General features: G+C 42.9%; 1 protein-coding gene and 3 pseudogenes across 1 annotated transcript in view; 1 reads left to right on the top strand and 3 right to left on the bottom strand.

Annotated features, from left to right (window-relative positions):
- The window catches only part of LOC102812548, a 14,871-nt pseudogene extending 12,398 nt beyond the window's left edge, over window positions 1–2,473 (bottom strand).
- Window positions 2,474–2,519: 46 nt separating this feature from the next.
- On the top strand, window positions 2,520–3,256 carry LOC102812173 (annotated as a pseudogene).
- A 6,527-nt stretch (window positions 3,257–9,783) lies between these two features.
- MRPL18 (mitochondrial ribosomal protein L18) overlaps window positions 9,784–16,497 on the bottom strand; it is a 7,767-nt gene continuing 1,053 nt past the window's right edge. Inside the window, exons 2-4 of the mRNA XM_006868466.1 lie at window positions 15,575–15,761; window positions 11,866–12,097; window positions 9,784–9,855 (exon numbers count right to left, since the gene is read on the bottom strand). Coding sequence (XP_006868528.1) covers window positions 9,784–9,855; window positions 11,866–12,097; window positions 15,575–15,761 — 491 coding nt within the window. The remainder of the gene's footprint in view (window positions 9,856–11,865; window positions 12,098–15,574; window positions 15,762–16,497) is intronic.
- LOC102836728 lies at window positions 10,686–11,510 on the bottom strand (annotated as a pseudogene).

The following is a 16,497-nucleotide window of genomic DNA, read 5'->3' as shown; positions in this document are numbered from 1 at the left end:
TGAGTGAGTGCCTCCTGTGCCGCCTCACTTTCTGGAAGGATTTCAATTTTTATTCCATCAATTCCTAGTGTCTTGTTCTTTGCCAATTCCTTCAATGCACCTTGGACTTTCTCCTTCAGTATCATTGGCTCTTGATCATATGCTACTTCTTGAAACAGTTGAACATGAACCATTTCCTTTTGGTGCAGTGACTCTGTGTATTCCTTCCATCTTCTCTTGATGCTTTCTGCATCATTCAATAATTTGTCCAAAGAATCCTTCAATAATGAAAGTCAAGGCTTGAATTTTTTTCTTCAGTTCTCCCAGCTTGAGAAAAATGCTGAGCATGTTCTTCCTTTTGGTTATCTGATTCCAGATCTTCGCACATTTTGTTGTAATATTTGGCTTTATCTTCTCGAGCTGATCTTTGACATTTTCTGTTCAGCTCTTGGACCTCCTCATTTCTTCCATTTGCTTTAGCATATCTATGCTGGAGAGCAAGTTTCAGTGTCTCTTCTGACATCTATTTTGACCTTTTTCTTCTTTCTTGTCTTCTCAATGATTTTTTGCTTTCTTCATGTATGATGCTCTTGATGTCAGCCCACAACTCTTTTGGTCTTTGGTCTTTATTGTCTAATGTATCAAATCTGTTCTTCAGATGATCTCTAACTTCAGGTGGGATATAGTCAAGGTCATATTTTTGCTCTCGTGGACTTGTTTTCATTTTCTTCAGCTTCAGTTTGAATTTGTATGGGAGTAATTGATGGTCTGTTCCACAGTCTGCCCCTGGCCTTGTTTTGACTGATGATATGGAGCTTTTCCATCGTATATTTCCGCAGATGTAGTCAGCTTTATTTCTATGTCTTCCATCTGGTGTGGTCCATGTGTATAGTCGTCTCTTATGCTGTCTAAAGAAGGCATTTGAAATGAATACATCATTGGTTTTGTAGAAGTCTATCATGCATTCTCCAGCATCATTTCTATCACCAAGGCCATATTTTCCAACTACTGATCCTTCCTCTTTGTTCCCAACCTTTGCATTCCAATCACCAGTAATGAGCAATACATCTTGATTGCCTCTTTGATCAATTTCACATTGAAGAAGTTGGTAGAATTCTGTTTCATCCTCACTGGTTTTAGTGGTTGGTGCATAAATTTGAATAATAGTGGTATTAACTGGGCTGCCCTGTAGGCACATGGATATTATCCTATCACCAACAGTGCAGTACCTCATGACTGATCTGGATATGTTCTTTTTGATAATGAATGCAACACCATTCCTCTTCAATTTGTCATTCCCCGCATAGTAAATCATGTGGTTGTCAGATTCAAAATGGCCAATACCAGTCCATTTCAGCTCACTAATGCTTAATATATCGATGTCTATGCTTTCCATGTCATTTTTGACAACTTTCAATTTCCCCAGATTCATGCTTCGTACATTCCATGTTCCGATTTTCAATGGATGTTTATAGCTGTTTCTCTTAATTTTGAGTTGTGCCCCATCAGCAAATGAAGGTCTGTGGGCTTTTCTCCCACGAGCTTTACTCCATTCGCATCATCACTGTCAACTCTACTTTGAGGAGGCAGCTCTTCCCCAGTTGCATTTTGAGTGCCTTCCAATTTGAGGGGCTCATTTTCCAGCAGTATATCTGACAGTGTTTCTCTGCTATTCATAAGGTTTTCAGTGACTAAATATTTGGAAGTAGTTCATCACTCTTTCTTCCTAGTCTGTCTTTGTCTGGAAGCTCATCTGAAACCTGTCCACCATGGGTGACCCTGCTGGTATTTAAAATACCAGTGGCATAGCTTTCAGAATCACAGCAACTCACAAGCCACCACAGTACAACAAACTGACAGATAAGTGTTGGCCGTTCTGTTTTAAGTAGAAAGAATTACATATTTTTAAGGCCTCAACAACATGGTGACATTTATTGACCAAACAAATATATTTAAATCACTGGGTTATGATAGCTTTTTAGATATGATCATACAGATATTCCTTTTAATGCTGGTGCATACAAATTTGTGTTATCTTTTAAAAATAGAATATTTGGATTACCAGTAGGAGTAATACTTTTCACTGCTAAATAAATAAACGATGTCTCACTTATTGACATAGTTATAGCCCAAAGATCAAGTTGTAATGTAGAAACAGGCATTATAAAAAAATGGAAGATGACTACATCAAATCACAATAGGGAGAATGACTACATCATTATGTAACTGCCCAATGACATCATTAAATACGTGCCAAACACTGAGCACTCATGGTCCAGCCAAACTGACACATAATCTTAACCAAAATAGCCAGCATTATCTCAGGGTCCTGGGGTGGCATTGTTAGGATAAGCACTGGACTGGTAATTACAATGTCAGCAGTTCAAACCCACCAGTCACTCATCAGAAGCCCTATACAGGGTCACTGTGATTTGGAACCGACTCTACAGCCCCTAACAATAACAAGAAGCCTCTCAGTGTTCATTACTGCCATACATCCGTATATCATTAATGTGCAACATAGTTGGATATTTCTAAAAATGATGCCCCTAGACCTGGACAAGTATGTAGAAATAGCGTGACTATGCATGTACCTTCCCGAGAACAACCTGAAGTGTTTGTGAATTGAGTGATAGTTTGCAAGGGAGAACATCCATTCACAATCTCGTTTTAACTCAAGACTTCATCTTCTTGGTTTTCTAAAGGAGCGGCTATGTGGTTATTTTGTGACCTCCTCTTGGAAGAATCAAATGTTCAGCCAGTATCGACACCAGTAACAGTGTGTGGAGACATACATGGACAGTTTTATGACCTCTGTGAACTGTTCCAAACTGAAGGTCAGGTTCCTGATACAAACTACATATTTATGGATGATTTTGTAAACAGAGGCTATTATAGTTTGGAGACCTTCAAGTGAAGGTCTTCTTGCACTAAAGGCTAAATGGCCTGATCGTATTACACTCTTACAAGGAAATCATGAGCATAGACAGATGACACAGGTGTATGAATTTTATGATAAGTACCAAACCAAGTATGGAAATGCTAGTGCTTGGAGATACTGTACCAAAGTTTTTGACATGCTCACAGTAGCAGCTTTAATAGATTAACAGATTGTGTGTGTTCCTGGTGGTTTATCTCCTGATATCAAAACACTGAATCAAATTCAAACAATTGAATGAATCAGGAAATTCCTCATAAAGGAGCTTTTTCTGCGTTCTCCTTGATTTTCTTGATCTTTCTGGCAGTCCTTTGGAAAGTGTCTAACTATGATTTTTGAACTCTTTCTCAGTTAGTTCCATTACTTCCTCTTCCTCAAAACATTTTCTGGCTCTGCATCTTGGTCATTTGTTTAAGTCGTTCTCATTTCTTTGTGTGAGCTAAAATTGTCTGTTGTCTCCATGCATTGTGGCACTGTGATATTTGTATTTAATTGATGATTTTTATTGATTTCTTCTTAGGTTCTCATCATCTGTCTCCTGTGGGTGTAGTTAGATGGAAGTGTGTGTGATGTTCTTATTCACTGTTTGTGCATCTCAGTTTAGGGTGGGTTTGGCTGGTGTTGGCTTCTGTTTATTGTTGGTCAGGTGGCATGGGAGCTGGTATTGACTCTTGCCCATTGGGTGGAACTGCAGAGGGTGATGTTGTGGCTAAGCTGTGTAGACAAGATTGCTGTCTCCTGTTGAGTGGGAAAGAGAAAACCTCGCTCACACACACATACCAGGACACAAAAGAATAAACAAACAAGGAATCAACAAGGAAAAGAAATTAATAAAGAGAAAAAAACAGGCAGTGACCAAAAGAGAAAAAAGTATATAATAACCATAAAGGACATGGAATGGAAATGGAGCTATAGAAGAAAAAAATAGGAGAGGAAACAAAAGGAGTACATTTTTTAAACACTTAGAAAAACCAGGGAGAGGGAAGATAAAAAGTATAAGAGTGCAGTAAAGATCAAAAGGGGAGGAAGAAAAGAGGGAAAATGAGAAATAAGAAAAGAGGGAAAAGCAAAAGTGGAGGTAGAAAGGATAAAATCAAAGGACTAAAAAGAGGAAGAGAAAAAATAAAAACTGAAACAATAAAAAGGAAAAAAGAAAACCCCACACACAAAACAAAAAGATAAACACAGTGCAATTGTTGGACCCAGAGAAGAGAAAACTCTGGGGGGCTCCTGCAAGCCAAGGAGCTCACAAGGTGGGTGTGGGAAGGATGTGTCAGGCAGAATTCCTAGTCGTAGACGGATTTCCTATCGACCTCAGTATCGTCTATGTTCAGTGTACTCAATCCAGTAGCTCATGGAGGCCCTTTATGAAGCTGGTTTCAGTGTCTGTTAGGACCACATGGAGCTAGGGGCAGGGTGACGGGTTAAATGCTGGTCTGATGGTTCTGTGGGCTCTGTAGGTCTGAAGCCGAGCCCGCCTAAATCAAAGCAGTGCACCAAAGCAGTGCAGCCGGCCCCCAACTCCCATTGACATGGCTCCCAACTACTTGGCTCTGAACTCCCAGAGCAGGCTCTGAGCTGGGGATGGAGGAGGGTGGGAACTGGCCACACCTCTGGTTATATCAGGGGAGGGTGGAGAAAAAGGATTCAACCCATTGCCTGTGTAAATCTGCTCTGCCAAGCCACCTTCTGTTGCCATAGTTGCTAACAAACTTCAAGATGGTCTTGCCACATCTGGCCAGCCATTCACCATTCTCCCTCTCTCACCATCCTGCTCAGCTTCTCCTCCAAGCAAGCACTCAATCCTCTTCCCTAATCTTTTCTCTATAGTTCAGGGATCCGGAATTTTCATGTGTCTGTTTTATTTGATCTGTCATATCTTTGTTGTAGAGGGTCCATGTTGTGTTGGCTGCCTAGTCCGCCATCTTGCCCTAAGTCTTCTCATTGACTTTATCACATATCTTAGGGAATGTGCAGCGCAGTGAATTAATTAATGTCTCTTCTAGCCATTGTTGTTGTTAAGTGCCATTGAGTTGGTTCCAACTCATAGTGACCCTGTATAGGCTTTCCGAGGAGCAACTGGTAGATTTCAACTGCTGGCCTTGTGGTTTGCAGTCCAGTACTCTGGTAGCATAGTGGTTACAAATTGGGCTGCGAACCTTAAGGTCAGCAGTTCGAAACTACCAGCTGCTCCGCGGGAGAAAGATGAGGCTTTCTACTCCCGTAAGGATTTACACCCTCGGAAACCCTGTACAGGGTCGCTATGGGTCGGAACCGACTCGACGGCACTTAACAACAACAACAACAACTGAAACTTGCTCTCCAGCATTGAGATGCTAAAGCAAATGGAAGAAATGAGGAGGTCTAAGAGCTGAGCAGAAAACTTCAAAGATCAGCTCGAGAAGATAAAGCCAAATATTACAACAAAATGTGCAAAGATCTAGAATCAGAAAACCATAAAGGAAGAACACGCTCAGCATTTCTCAAGCTGGGGGAACTGAAGAAAAAATTCAAGCTTCAACTTTCATTATTGAAAGATTCTCTGGGCAAATTATTGAATGATGCAGAAAGCATCAAGAGAAGATGGAATTCTTTAAACTACAGCTTTAGCAACAGTTTGAATGCCTAAATACTGCCCTTGCCTTTAAGGAGAATGGCCTCCAATAGAAGTTGCCTGTAACTAGCAATAACTGAATTTTGAACGGTTGTGTACTATTCACTAGCTATGTTTTTAAGACTTTTCATTTGAATGATTTTCCCAAGTACTGTATAACTTAAATTAGCTGGAACTACTCTATGTGTGGACTATATTTTAAATATGCTTATATTTTTGTAACTTAAAAAAAAAAAAATCAGCCTTGTGAAGAGAACATGGAAAGAATACACAGTCACTGCACCAAAAGGAAAATGGTTCATGTTCAACCATTTCAAGAGGTAACATATATGATCAAGAGCCAATGATACTGAAGGAGGAAGTCCAAGGTGCATTAAAGGAATTGGCAAAGACCAAGGCACCAGGAATTGATGGAATAAACATCGAAATCTTTCAAGAAAGTGAGACGGCACAGGAGGCACTCACTCATCTCTGCCAAGAAATTTGGAAGACAACTATCTGGCCAACTAATTGGAAGAGATCCATATTTGTGCCCATTCCAAAGAGAGGTGACCCAATGGAATGCAGAAATCATTGGACAATCTCTTTGATATCTCATGAGAGTAAAGTTTTACTAAAGGTAATACAGAAACGGCTGCAAGCATACATTGACAGAGAACTTCCAGAGGTTCAAGCCGGATTCAGGGATATAATATCATTGCTGATGTCCTATGGATCTTGGCTGAAAGCAGAGAATATCAGAAAGATGTTTAACCGTGCTTTATTGACTACGCAAAGGCTTTTGATTGTGTGGATCATGACAAGCTATGGACAACATTGAGAAGTATGAGTATTCCGGAACACTTAATTGTGCTCATGAGGAATCTGTACCTGGACCACGAGGCAGTTGTTCGAACAGAACATGGGATCACTGAATGGTTTACACTTAAGAAAGGTGTGCGACAAGATTGTATTCTTTCACCATACTTATTCAACCTGTATGCTGAGCAAATAATACAAGAAGCTGGGTTCTATGAAGAAAAACGTGGTATCAGGATTGGAGGAAGGCTCATTAACAACCTGCGATATGCAGATGATACAACCTTGCTTGCTGAAAGTGAAAAGGACTTAAAACATTTACCTATGAAGATCAAAGAGCACAGCCTTTGTTATGGGTTACATCTCAATGTCAAGAAAACAAAAATCCTTACCACTGGATCAATAAACAACATTCTTATCAATGGAGAAAAGATTGAAGTTGTCAAGGACTTCATTCTTCTTGGATCAACTATCAACACTCATGGAAGCAGTAGTCAAGAGATCAGATGATGTATTGCATTATGCAAATCTGCTGCACAGGAATTTTTGAAGTGTTGAAGAGCAAAGATGTCAGCTTGAGGACTAAGGTGTGCCTGACCCAAGCCATGGTATTTTCAATAACCTCATATGCATGCGAAAGCTGAACAGTGAATAAGGAAGACCATAGAAGAATTGATGCTTTTGAGTTATGGTGTTGGAGGAGAATATCGAAGGTGCCACGGACTGCCAAAAGAACCAATAGATCCATTTTGGAAGACGTGTAGTCAGAGTGCTCCTTGGAGGCCAAGATGGCCAAACTTCGTTTCTCATTCTTCAGACATTTTGTCAGGAGGGACCAGTTGCTGGAGAAGGATATCATGTTTGGTAGGGTGGAGGGTCAGAGAAAAAGAGGAAAATCCACAACCAGATGGCAATATTGGCTTAAGTGGCAGCATCGATGGACTCAAGTGTGGCAACAGTATTGAGGTTGGCCCAGGATCAGGCAGTGTTTCATTCTGCTGTGCATAAGGTCTCTATGAGTTGGTACCGACTCGAGGGCACCTAACAACTGATCCACAGTACCATACCAGAAGTAGTATTTGTAAACTCCCACCAAAGGACTTTTTCCTGATGGGTTTGGATAAGAGCTGGTAGGGGAAGGTGCTGATGTGATTCATTTGTGATTGTTAACAGGGCTAATTGCGATTGTGAAAACTTGCAATCTACTATGGGTGTAAAATTAGCCATCTCAGGAGTGAGTGAGGGAGGTCTCATTACCATTAAAGAGCCAGATGTGAAGCACATACTTTGTACCCCAAGATCTCTGCATTTAACCTTCTCAACTCAGGGACAGAAACCTGTGACAGCAGTTGCAGCAGCAGAAGCCAGAGCCCGAGACAGAGACATAGGCGTCCCAACCTGTGGTGCAAGTAAAGCTGAGTGACTTTGGGCAGGAGGCTTGCTTGCAGAATGGGGTACCTTCAGGCATTTGATTGGGGATGCTAAGTCTGCTGACTCATGGAGTCGAGTGCCTTCAGAGGAGGTTTATGGTGAAGTGGTGTGCCTTATGAGCATTTAGCAGTTGGCCTGAAAAGAGCTCTGTAACTTGGCCAGGGCAGAGCAGAGGCCAGAGAAAGGCTGTCCCAACTGTAAGACTGTCCCCTGAACATTTCTAACCCTCAATTGTAACCTCTTAACTTTCCTGATAAGCCCCAATGCTTTGAGTATGGTGTCTGAGTCGTGCGGCCGCTACAATGAATTATGAAGCCCTGCTGAGCCGAGAATGCTATGGGAGGAATGGTGTGGTGTCATTTTTACAGCATGCTAGTACTAAGAGATGTTTTAAGTGATGCCCTGTATTCCAGACATCCTCTTCTTTACCTTCATTATGTAACATCAGCCTGATTGATTTCCCCTTAGTAATCACGATCAGTCACATCAACCAATACGGTAACTTCTGCTCTGTTGATCCAGAAGCATGAGGAGCCTCAAGTGACTTGGCAGTCTTGGCATGGAATCTTTGTTGTCTTCATGTAGATGTTTTACTCCCTTTGGAACTAAGACCACTAGACCCACAGAATATAGCAGGGACAGGAAGCAAAAAAAAAAACCGTGCAAGTGGATCACTAGACGTGTGGTGCTGTTTATTTCTACCCCTGAATTCCAGAACCCGGAATCTTGACTAAAGAAACATCATCATATTCTAAACACTGAGTTCCAGCATGCACTGCCTCCTGGAGAACACTTCCACAGTTCTGAGAGGTACTGCCTCCTAGCCGGCACCGGCATTGTTTTGAGGCCATTTGATTGTTCTATCAAGCCAGCTGTTTCAGAATGGTGGGAAATAGGGTGAATCTGAAAGCACGGGCCATTGTTGCACTCCATTAGTTGTGAAGAGTGCCTTGAGCTGAGACAATGCTGTGTGGGTGGGTTCCCTTGATTGTGGATCCGACATTCTGAGAGCCACACGTGGTAGTGGGCTGAGCACTGTATGCAGGGAAGGCAAATCAGTAACCCCGGTGTCTGTCTAACCCAGTAAGAAAATGCTGCCCTTTCCATGATGAAGTGTCCAGTGTAATCTAGCTGCCCAAGTTGCTGGCTGATCACCCCCTAGGAATGGTGCAGTACTGGGCACTCAGCATTCAGGGACCACAGCAGTGGCTGTAGTCAAGTGAGTGGAAATCCCACACAGAACCGCCATCCCTGCCGCCAGGGCCATTTGGTCACGAGTCCATTGGGCAGCGACAGGAGTGGTTGGGGAACAGGACGGTGAAATGAATGGGTGCTTGAAAGAGTACAGTTCTTGCCAGAATAGCCACGTATGTGCTGCTGCAGCTACATGCCACCCCGTCGGTTCCAACTCAGAGATACAGACCACATCCCAAAGGCAACTTCCCTGCCAACTGACTGGCTGCTCACATCAGACCACAAAATGGACAATGATTACATAATGTCCGACAAATCACTGAGATTCATGGTCTAGCCCAGTCAACATGTAACAACCATCCCCACCCCCACAGCCTGAGCAGGAAACAACGATCATTTGCTGAGATTACCCACTCTGAGCCAGACACTGTACTAAGGGCTTTACATACATCTATGTGTACTCTGCCACAGTGAGCTTAATGGCGGAGAAATTCTCATATAACCAAAACATAAAAACAATATGCCTTTATTCTTTAACTTAAAAACAACTCTTAATTTGTCCTCCAAAAGTTCATTAAAGCTGGTGATTGTTTTCCTTACGTTTCTCATGCCCAAGAGAAAGCCAACATTCAGCCTTTAATTTAAAAAATAAACAAATTACAAAGGGGTGGGATGGGGGAAAGGTGAGCTTTACTACAAACAAGATTCTACTGGTTCGGTTCCATTGTTATAAAGCCTCCATGCGGGCGTTCTTCCCGATGCATCTTCTGATGGATGCCAAGAGCTGATAGGGTTCTATTTACAAGTTCAAACAATGACCATTTCTAGGTTATTGGTAGATTCTCCGAGGCTCCTGGAGCACCACACCACTGTCTGTCATTGCTTCCTGCAGTTGTTTGATCTGGTTTTCAAGATCCAAAAAAAACAGGGAAAAGGATAAGTTAGTACCACAAGTAAGGCTTACAAGAAATAGGCTCCCTTTCCAAGAGAGAGACATAAACAGGAAACTGACTTGATCCTTGCTAACTTCCCACCCTACTGGTTTTTCAGAAAGTGATCTTAATGTCATAATTAAAAACCAGGAAACGTAGAGATAAAAAACGAGTAGTGTTTTAAAATATGGTATGGGAAAGATGTTAACATGAACAATGGTTGACATGGAGAGCTGTAGAATCAATCATCCTGGGTTGAAGTCCAGCAAGTCAACCTGAGCCGCAGTTTCTGTATAAACTACTACTCCCACCTGTATGGGTAAGGAGTCCCAGTGACACAATGATTAGGTGTTCAGCTACTAACCAAAAGTCAGCAGTTTGAACCCACCAGCAGCTCCATGAGAGAAAAAGCCTGCCAATAGGCTCCGGTGAAGATTACAGACTAGGAAACCCTGAGGCTTTTTCCCCTATTAATGTTACGCTTTATATTCTGAAATATGGAAGCGTATTTTAAATGTTCTTAAGGCATTTGTTTATTAAACATTCTGACAAGATTTCACATTAGCTTAAGATTTCTTTAAGTCTTTTTATATCTCTACTGACACTTTCTCCAGCAACCACATGGTGAGCCCCATGGTCAGCCTGTGTTTTCTGGGTGAGCCAACTCAATGCTAACACTGCTCTGCCACATGACAAAAGCTCCTACCTCAAGCTCATGGAAAAAGGCTTGAGACTTCTGCAAAATGCACTATAAGAAGAGGTACTTTTTATGAAAAGAAACTAGTGAGTCCTCTAAGAATCATAAAAGGGAGTATGTTCCAGTTAAGCGCATGATTTGGAGTGATGAACGGTGCTCTGCGGCTCCAGGAACTAGAGTTCTTATTCCTCCTATGGCCCCTTCATTAGGTCTCACAAAGCCTTCATCTGCGGCATAGAAAATGTCCAGAATCCTCTGCAATACAGGGTCATTTTCCCCTTCATTCTCCTGGCAAATCAATTCAACATTCCTCAACTTTCCAAAGTAGAAATTTCGCTCCTTCTCCAGGTTACGCTTCAATATGCTGACCGCTGCAGCAACTCAGCTGCTTCATCGTCCCCATTGCCCACACCAGGATTCCTTCTCACCACACCCAGCAAGCCTTAAAATTAAAAGTTGCAGTGGTTCTCTGTGTTGAAATGGGCCTCTGTGGAGCTGCACTGCTTGTGCCGAGAGGTTTCTTCGCTTTATTCAGAGCAACAAGGGAAGGAGCCACTGCCATTTCTTGCCCTTGTTTGGCAGCTACAGAATCATAGTCTTTTCCAAAAGTCACAGTTTGCATCAAAAAACTTCTTGAACCACTGAACAAATTCAAAATTGTCCTGGTATTATCCCCTTACTAATTTGTCCCCCAAAGTTATCTTCTCTTAAAACCTGCTGGTAGAAATGGAAAGTTCTGGATGTATTCATGTTCTAGCTTTCTTCAAGACAAGGGGCAGCATGTCCATAAACGGACAGTAAGCAGCCCCTAAACACAACTGTTAGATCTTTGTCAGACTCAACTGCAGAGACTCAGATCCAAACCAGCATGTCCTGTTGACTTACGTCACCATTGATGACTGAAGTTAAATATATGTTCCCTGCCATCTTGTGCTCTTGGTGAAATCGCATCCACTGCCTGTACTCAGGTTCCTGCTTCGTCTCATTCATACTGCCTGCCCATGCGATGACCTCACACGCACCCTGTTCTGCACTGACGTCAAGTTCTGTTCTGTCTTAACGGGTCACTATTCAGAATCTACTCAACGGCACATGACAACGTGGCTGGGTGCTGTGAGGCCAAATGAAGCAGTGCATATCCAAATACTCACTCCAGGGTCTGATATGCAAAAAGGCCTTAGTAAATGAGAACTATTATAATTATGTAACTACCGAAAGTTGTTAGGAATGAACATAATACTATTTAGATAACACATGAAAGCAAACAAACATACATACGTACCGAGTCTGAGGCTGCCTCCCAAGGGGTGGGTTGATAGATCATGAGGTTAATTCCTGCCTGTAAGCATCGCTCTGCCAGCACCCTTCCTGCACTCTCACAAGCCACCACATTTCTGGTGCTATATAGGTGCTTTTTGATAGCCCATTCACGAGTGGATGCCGAAACCACAATCTGGCCACTTAGATGCTCAACAAATGCTTCTGTATGATGCTGAGTCCTTATGACTCGTAACCTAAACAAAGGGGGGGAAAAAAAAAAAAAGAGTATAAAATGAAAAAGAAAATCTATATTTATGTTTAAGTAATTAAAGTTGCCAACCATACACCGTGTAATGGGACATTCTTTCTCTGCTTTTATATTTTAACTCACACCAAAATAAATGAGATAGAATAAAGATATCTCAAAATATGGCAAGTCTATTTAAATATGACAGGGTTCTGGTGTGGTGCTATAGGTTACTGTGTTGGACAGCAAGGTTGGCAGTTCAAGCTCACCAGCCGCTCCTTAGAAACCCTACACAGGGTCGCTGTCAGTCGAAATGACTCGATGGCACATAACAATAATTTAAATATGACATCAGACCAAAAGTCACTTATGAAAAGACTGACAACAACATTTTTCTGCATGTTAAAAAACAATAATAAATTGGAATATGAAGTTAAAGACAAGCAATAAAAACAGGAAAAATTTTTAAATTCACAGATCTGGTGTGGCCTTGTAGCAAAATGAACTGGACCACAAAGTCAGTTTCAACTGCAAAGGCAGCAGTTCAAACTCACCAGCAGCTCCTTGGAAACCCTATACAGGGTCACTATGAGTCAGAGCCGACACAACACACTACCACTCTCTAACCACTATTTGTCTGTCAGTTTGTCACACTGAGGTGACTTGTGTATACTGTGAGGCTGGAAGCCATGTCACCGGTAATTTAAATATTGGAAGGGTCACCCATGGTGAAGAGGTTTCAGTGAAACTTTCAGACTGAAACAGACTAGGAAGGAGAGGTGGACTACTTCTGGAATGGTTACTCACTGAAAACCTTATAAACAGTAGTGGAACATGGTCAGACACATGATTGGAAGGCACTCAAAATACTCATTAGGCAAATCTGCTGCACAAGACTTTTGCAAAGTGTTCAATAGCAAAGCTATCAGTTAGAGGAATATGGTGCGTCTGACCCAAACCATGGTATTTTCTGTAGCCTCCTATGCATGTGAAACTTGGACACGGAATAAGGAAGGCCATGGAAGAACTGATGCATTTGAGTTACGGTGTTGGAGAATATTGAAAGTACCATGGACTGCCAGAAGAACAAACAAATCTGTGATGGAAGAAGTACAACCAAAACGCTCCTTAGAAGCCACAGTGCTGAGACCTTGTCTCCTACACCAAGACATGTCATCAGGAGGGACCGTCCCTCTGGAGAAGGACATCATGCTTGGTCAACGAAGGAGAGGAATACCTGCAACGAGCAGGACTAACACAGTGGCAGCAGCAACAGACTCAAATGAACAACTGTGAATATGGCACAGGATTAGGCAGGGTTTCACTCCATTGTACATAGAGTCGTTATGAATTGGAACTAATCCGACAGCACTTAACAACAAAAACACTCCAGCTTCTACTTGTATATTCTAAACACATATGTATTGTTGTAACACTTTATTATCCCTAGTCCATATTCCACCGTTAAACTACCAGACTTTTGGAGACACACAGATGACATTGTTGTATCTCCTGCATCTAGCATAATGGCAAACAGGTGACGTATGTCCCAACATCCGTTGAACGGAAAAATACATGACACAGTTGTGATCTGGAAGCTATTCCTTTAACTTTATATAGGTATCCCTGCTTTTTTGAAGTTCATTTTCATGCCGTTATACTTTTCTGAAAGACCCACACTAACCAACCAAAAGAAAATCTAAAGAGGATTTTCATTTTTAGCAATAATGGTTAAACTAGAAAGCAATGCTTGTTGTGCAGCAAGTGGCAGGCACCCTAGGCAGCCAGAGTAGCCTCACCATGCTCCTTCCCCGAGAACGATACTCGGCCTTTCCTCATCAAGCTGCCATCACTCTGAACTGTCTATAAACACCGCATGTTAGTGCTGTCTCGGCTTCTGTGTGTTGTCTGTTAGGGATGTGGGGGCCTGCTGTTAAGTGCTGTCAAGTGTGCTCTAAGTCACAGTGGCCCTGTATAGGTTTTTCCTAGGAGAGGCTGGTGGGTTTGAACCACCAACTTTGTGGTTAGAAGTCCAGTGTTTATCCTAGAGCACATCACACCAGGACTTCATTTTTGGGTATGGGAATGCTCAGTTTTCCCCATATAAATTAAAGTACAGTATTTGAGTTATGGTGTTGGAGGAGAATACTGAAAGTGCCACAGGCTGCCTAAAGAACCAACAGATCTGTGTTGGAAGAAGTGCAGACAGAGTGCTCCTTGGAGGCCAGAATGACCAGACTTCGTCTCTCATACTTCAGACATATTGTCAGGAGGGACAGTCACTGGAGAAGGATATCATGTTTGGTAAGGTGGAGGTCAGAGAAAAAGAGGAAGACCCCCAACGATATGGATTGGCAAAGTGGCCGCATCAATGGGCTCAAACTTGGCAACAATTGTGAGGTTGGCCCAAAATCAGGCAGTGTTTCGTTCTGTTGTACATAGGGTCACTGAGTCGGTACCAACTCGATGGCACCTAAGTGGTAATAATTTAGTGCCTTGGCTGTGAGGTCAGAGAGAACAAGTTTAAATCTTAGTTCAGGAACTTAGTATAATCATGTCATTTTGAGGTAGTTATTTAAGTCTCCCTAAGCTCCAATTCCCCTGCCCCATAAAATGCAAAAATTCTATCACCTCATAGTTTTAAGGACGAAATGAGAAGGTATGTAGCCAGTCCTCCAGAGAAAGATGTGGGGGTTTGCTGCTAGAAATATCACAGCCTTGGAAACCTTTTGGGACAGTTCTGCTCTCCTACAGGGTTACTAGGGAGCTCTGGTAGCCTCGTGGTTACAAACTGGCCTGTGAACCTTAAAGTCAGCAGTTCGAAACTACCAGCTGTTCCGTGGGAGAAAGATGAGGCTTTCTGCTCCTGTAAAGATTTACAGCCTCGGAAACCCGGTACAGGGTCACTATGAGTCGGAACCGACTCCACAGCACATCACCACAGGACCACTAAAGGTCAGAATCAACTGGATAGCAGTAGTTTGGCGTTATTTTTAAAACTGGTCATCTATCTTCTACTCTTGTCCCCTTATAAATATATTCTGTCCAATACAGTTAGAAGGATCTTTAAAACCCATATAATTCAAACTCAAACCTTAAAAACATCTAACTTTCCACTGCAGTGAAAATACATGCACAGTTTAAACTGTACCCTTGACTGACAAAGGTAAATCTGTCCCCTATCCGCTCTGCCATTCGCATCCCCTTTGCCTACAGGCCTTCGGGTATACTTTTACACCTGGGGTCTCCTCTGCTATTCCACACAGACCCTTTGGTCCCCTCCTCAGCTTTCAGAGCTCAGTTGTCTTAAGTGTCATCTCCTCAGAGACGTCTTAGGCATCCAGTCTCTCACTCGGGTAGCCTCGTTTCTCCACGGCTCCTTCCACTCCGTCAGCGTCCTGTCCCGGCAGTCCCCCGCACAGTACCTGCCAAGGTAAAGGTTGGAGAAGCGTTTGTTGACCGTACAGAGCGTCGGCTGCGTTACCTGTGCCAAAACTCCCGAGAGGGCCACACCGTCTTCCAGCCCCGTTCTTTCCTGGCGACTGCCAAGAGCTCCAGATTCCGGGGGTTCCGGTTGGTGAATTCGGGGGCCACGGCTTCATTATCCACAGGGTCCGCTTCAGGCTTCGTCGCCGGCTTGGCATGGGTTGAGAGGGCAGCAGCCCCGAGCTCTAGGGAATGGAAACCACCACATTTACCGACCCGATGGCTACTAGGAAGCAATCAGCATCAAGATGTAGCTCAGTAACCCAGAAATTGATTGGAACTTAGTCCAACAGCATTGTAGGAGGTTGTGGAACAATATACACTTGTCGGGATATTCATCAGCTACATGCTCAAATTTATGATATAAGTAATTCTCCAAGTGAATACTGAGTGGCTACTCATTTGCTACCCATGCTAGAGAGTAAGATCCCCTAAGAACTGGATTGAACCTCAGCACAGTGATCCTGCTTGGTCACCTTAGAGCAGGTGGTGGGCCAGCAACGTCGGGCGCATGGGGTCCCCAGCTGATCTCCTCCCTCCCTGCCTTCCTCGGATGGCAGCTGTTTATGCTGGACGTGTGGCCAGAGACGGGTAAGGATCACGTGGAACCTCGGCTACTTAAGACAGAGACATTGCCATGCTGCAATGAGTCTCAATGACTGGTTAAGACTGAGGAATTTACACTGACCACCTAAGACAGGCAGCGTCCCTTAAACAATCAGTCAATAAATAAGGAGGACTCAGATGCAGAGAGTACAGACCCGGTCAGGAGGCCAAGCCTCTGTGGGCCCAAGCGTTGTTGACCGTCCAAACCATAGGCTCTGAGGATCAGACTCTAGCCACCTAGTAGACATAGCAAACTGTCCCTCATCTGATTATTCAGTAATGCTTGTTAGTAATCTCATACATGAGCCCTGGATA

Source organism: Chrysochloris asiatica, unplaced genomic scaffold (assembly GCF_000296735.1).
Source record: "Chrysochloris asiatica unplaced genomic scaffold, ChrAsi1.0 scaffold00117, whole genome shotgun sequence".
In the NCBI taxonomy this organism is placed as follows: Eukaryota; Metazoa; Chordata; class Mammalia; order Afrosoricida; family Chrysochloridae; genus Chrysochloris; species Chrysochloris asiatica.
This window is presented reverse-complemented; position numbering and strand designations above follow the sequence as displayed.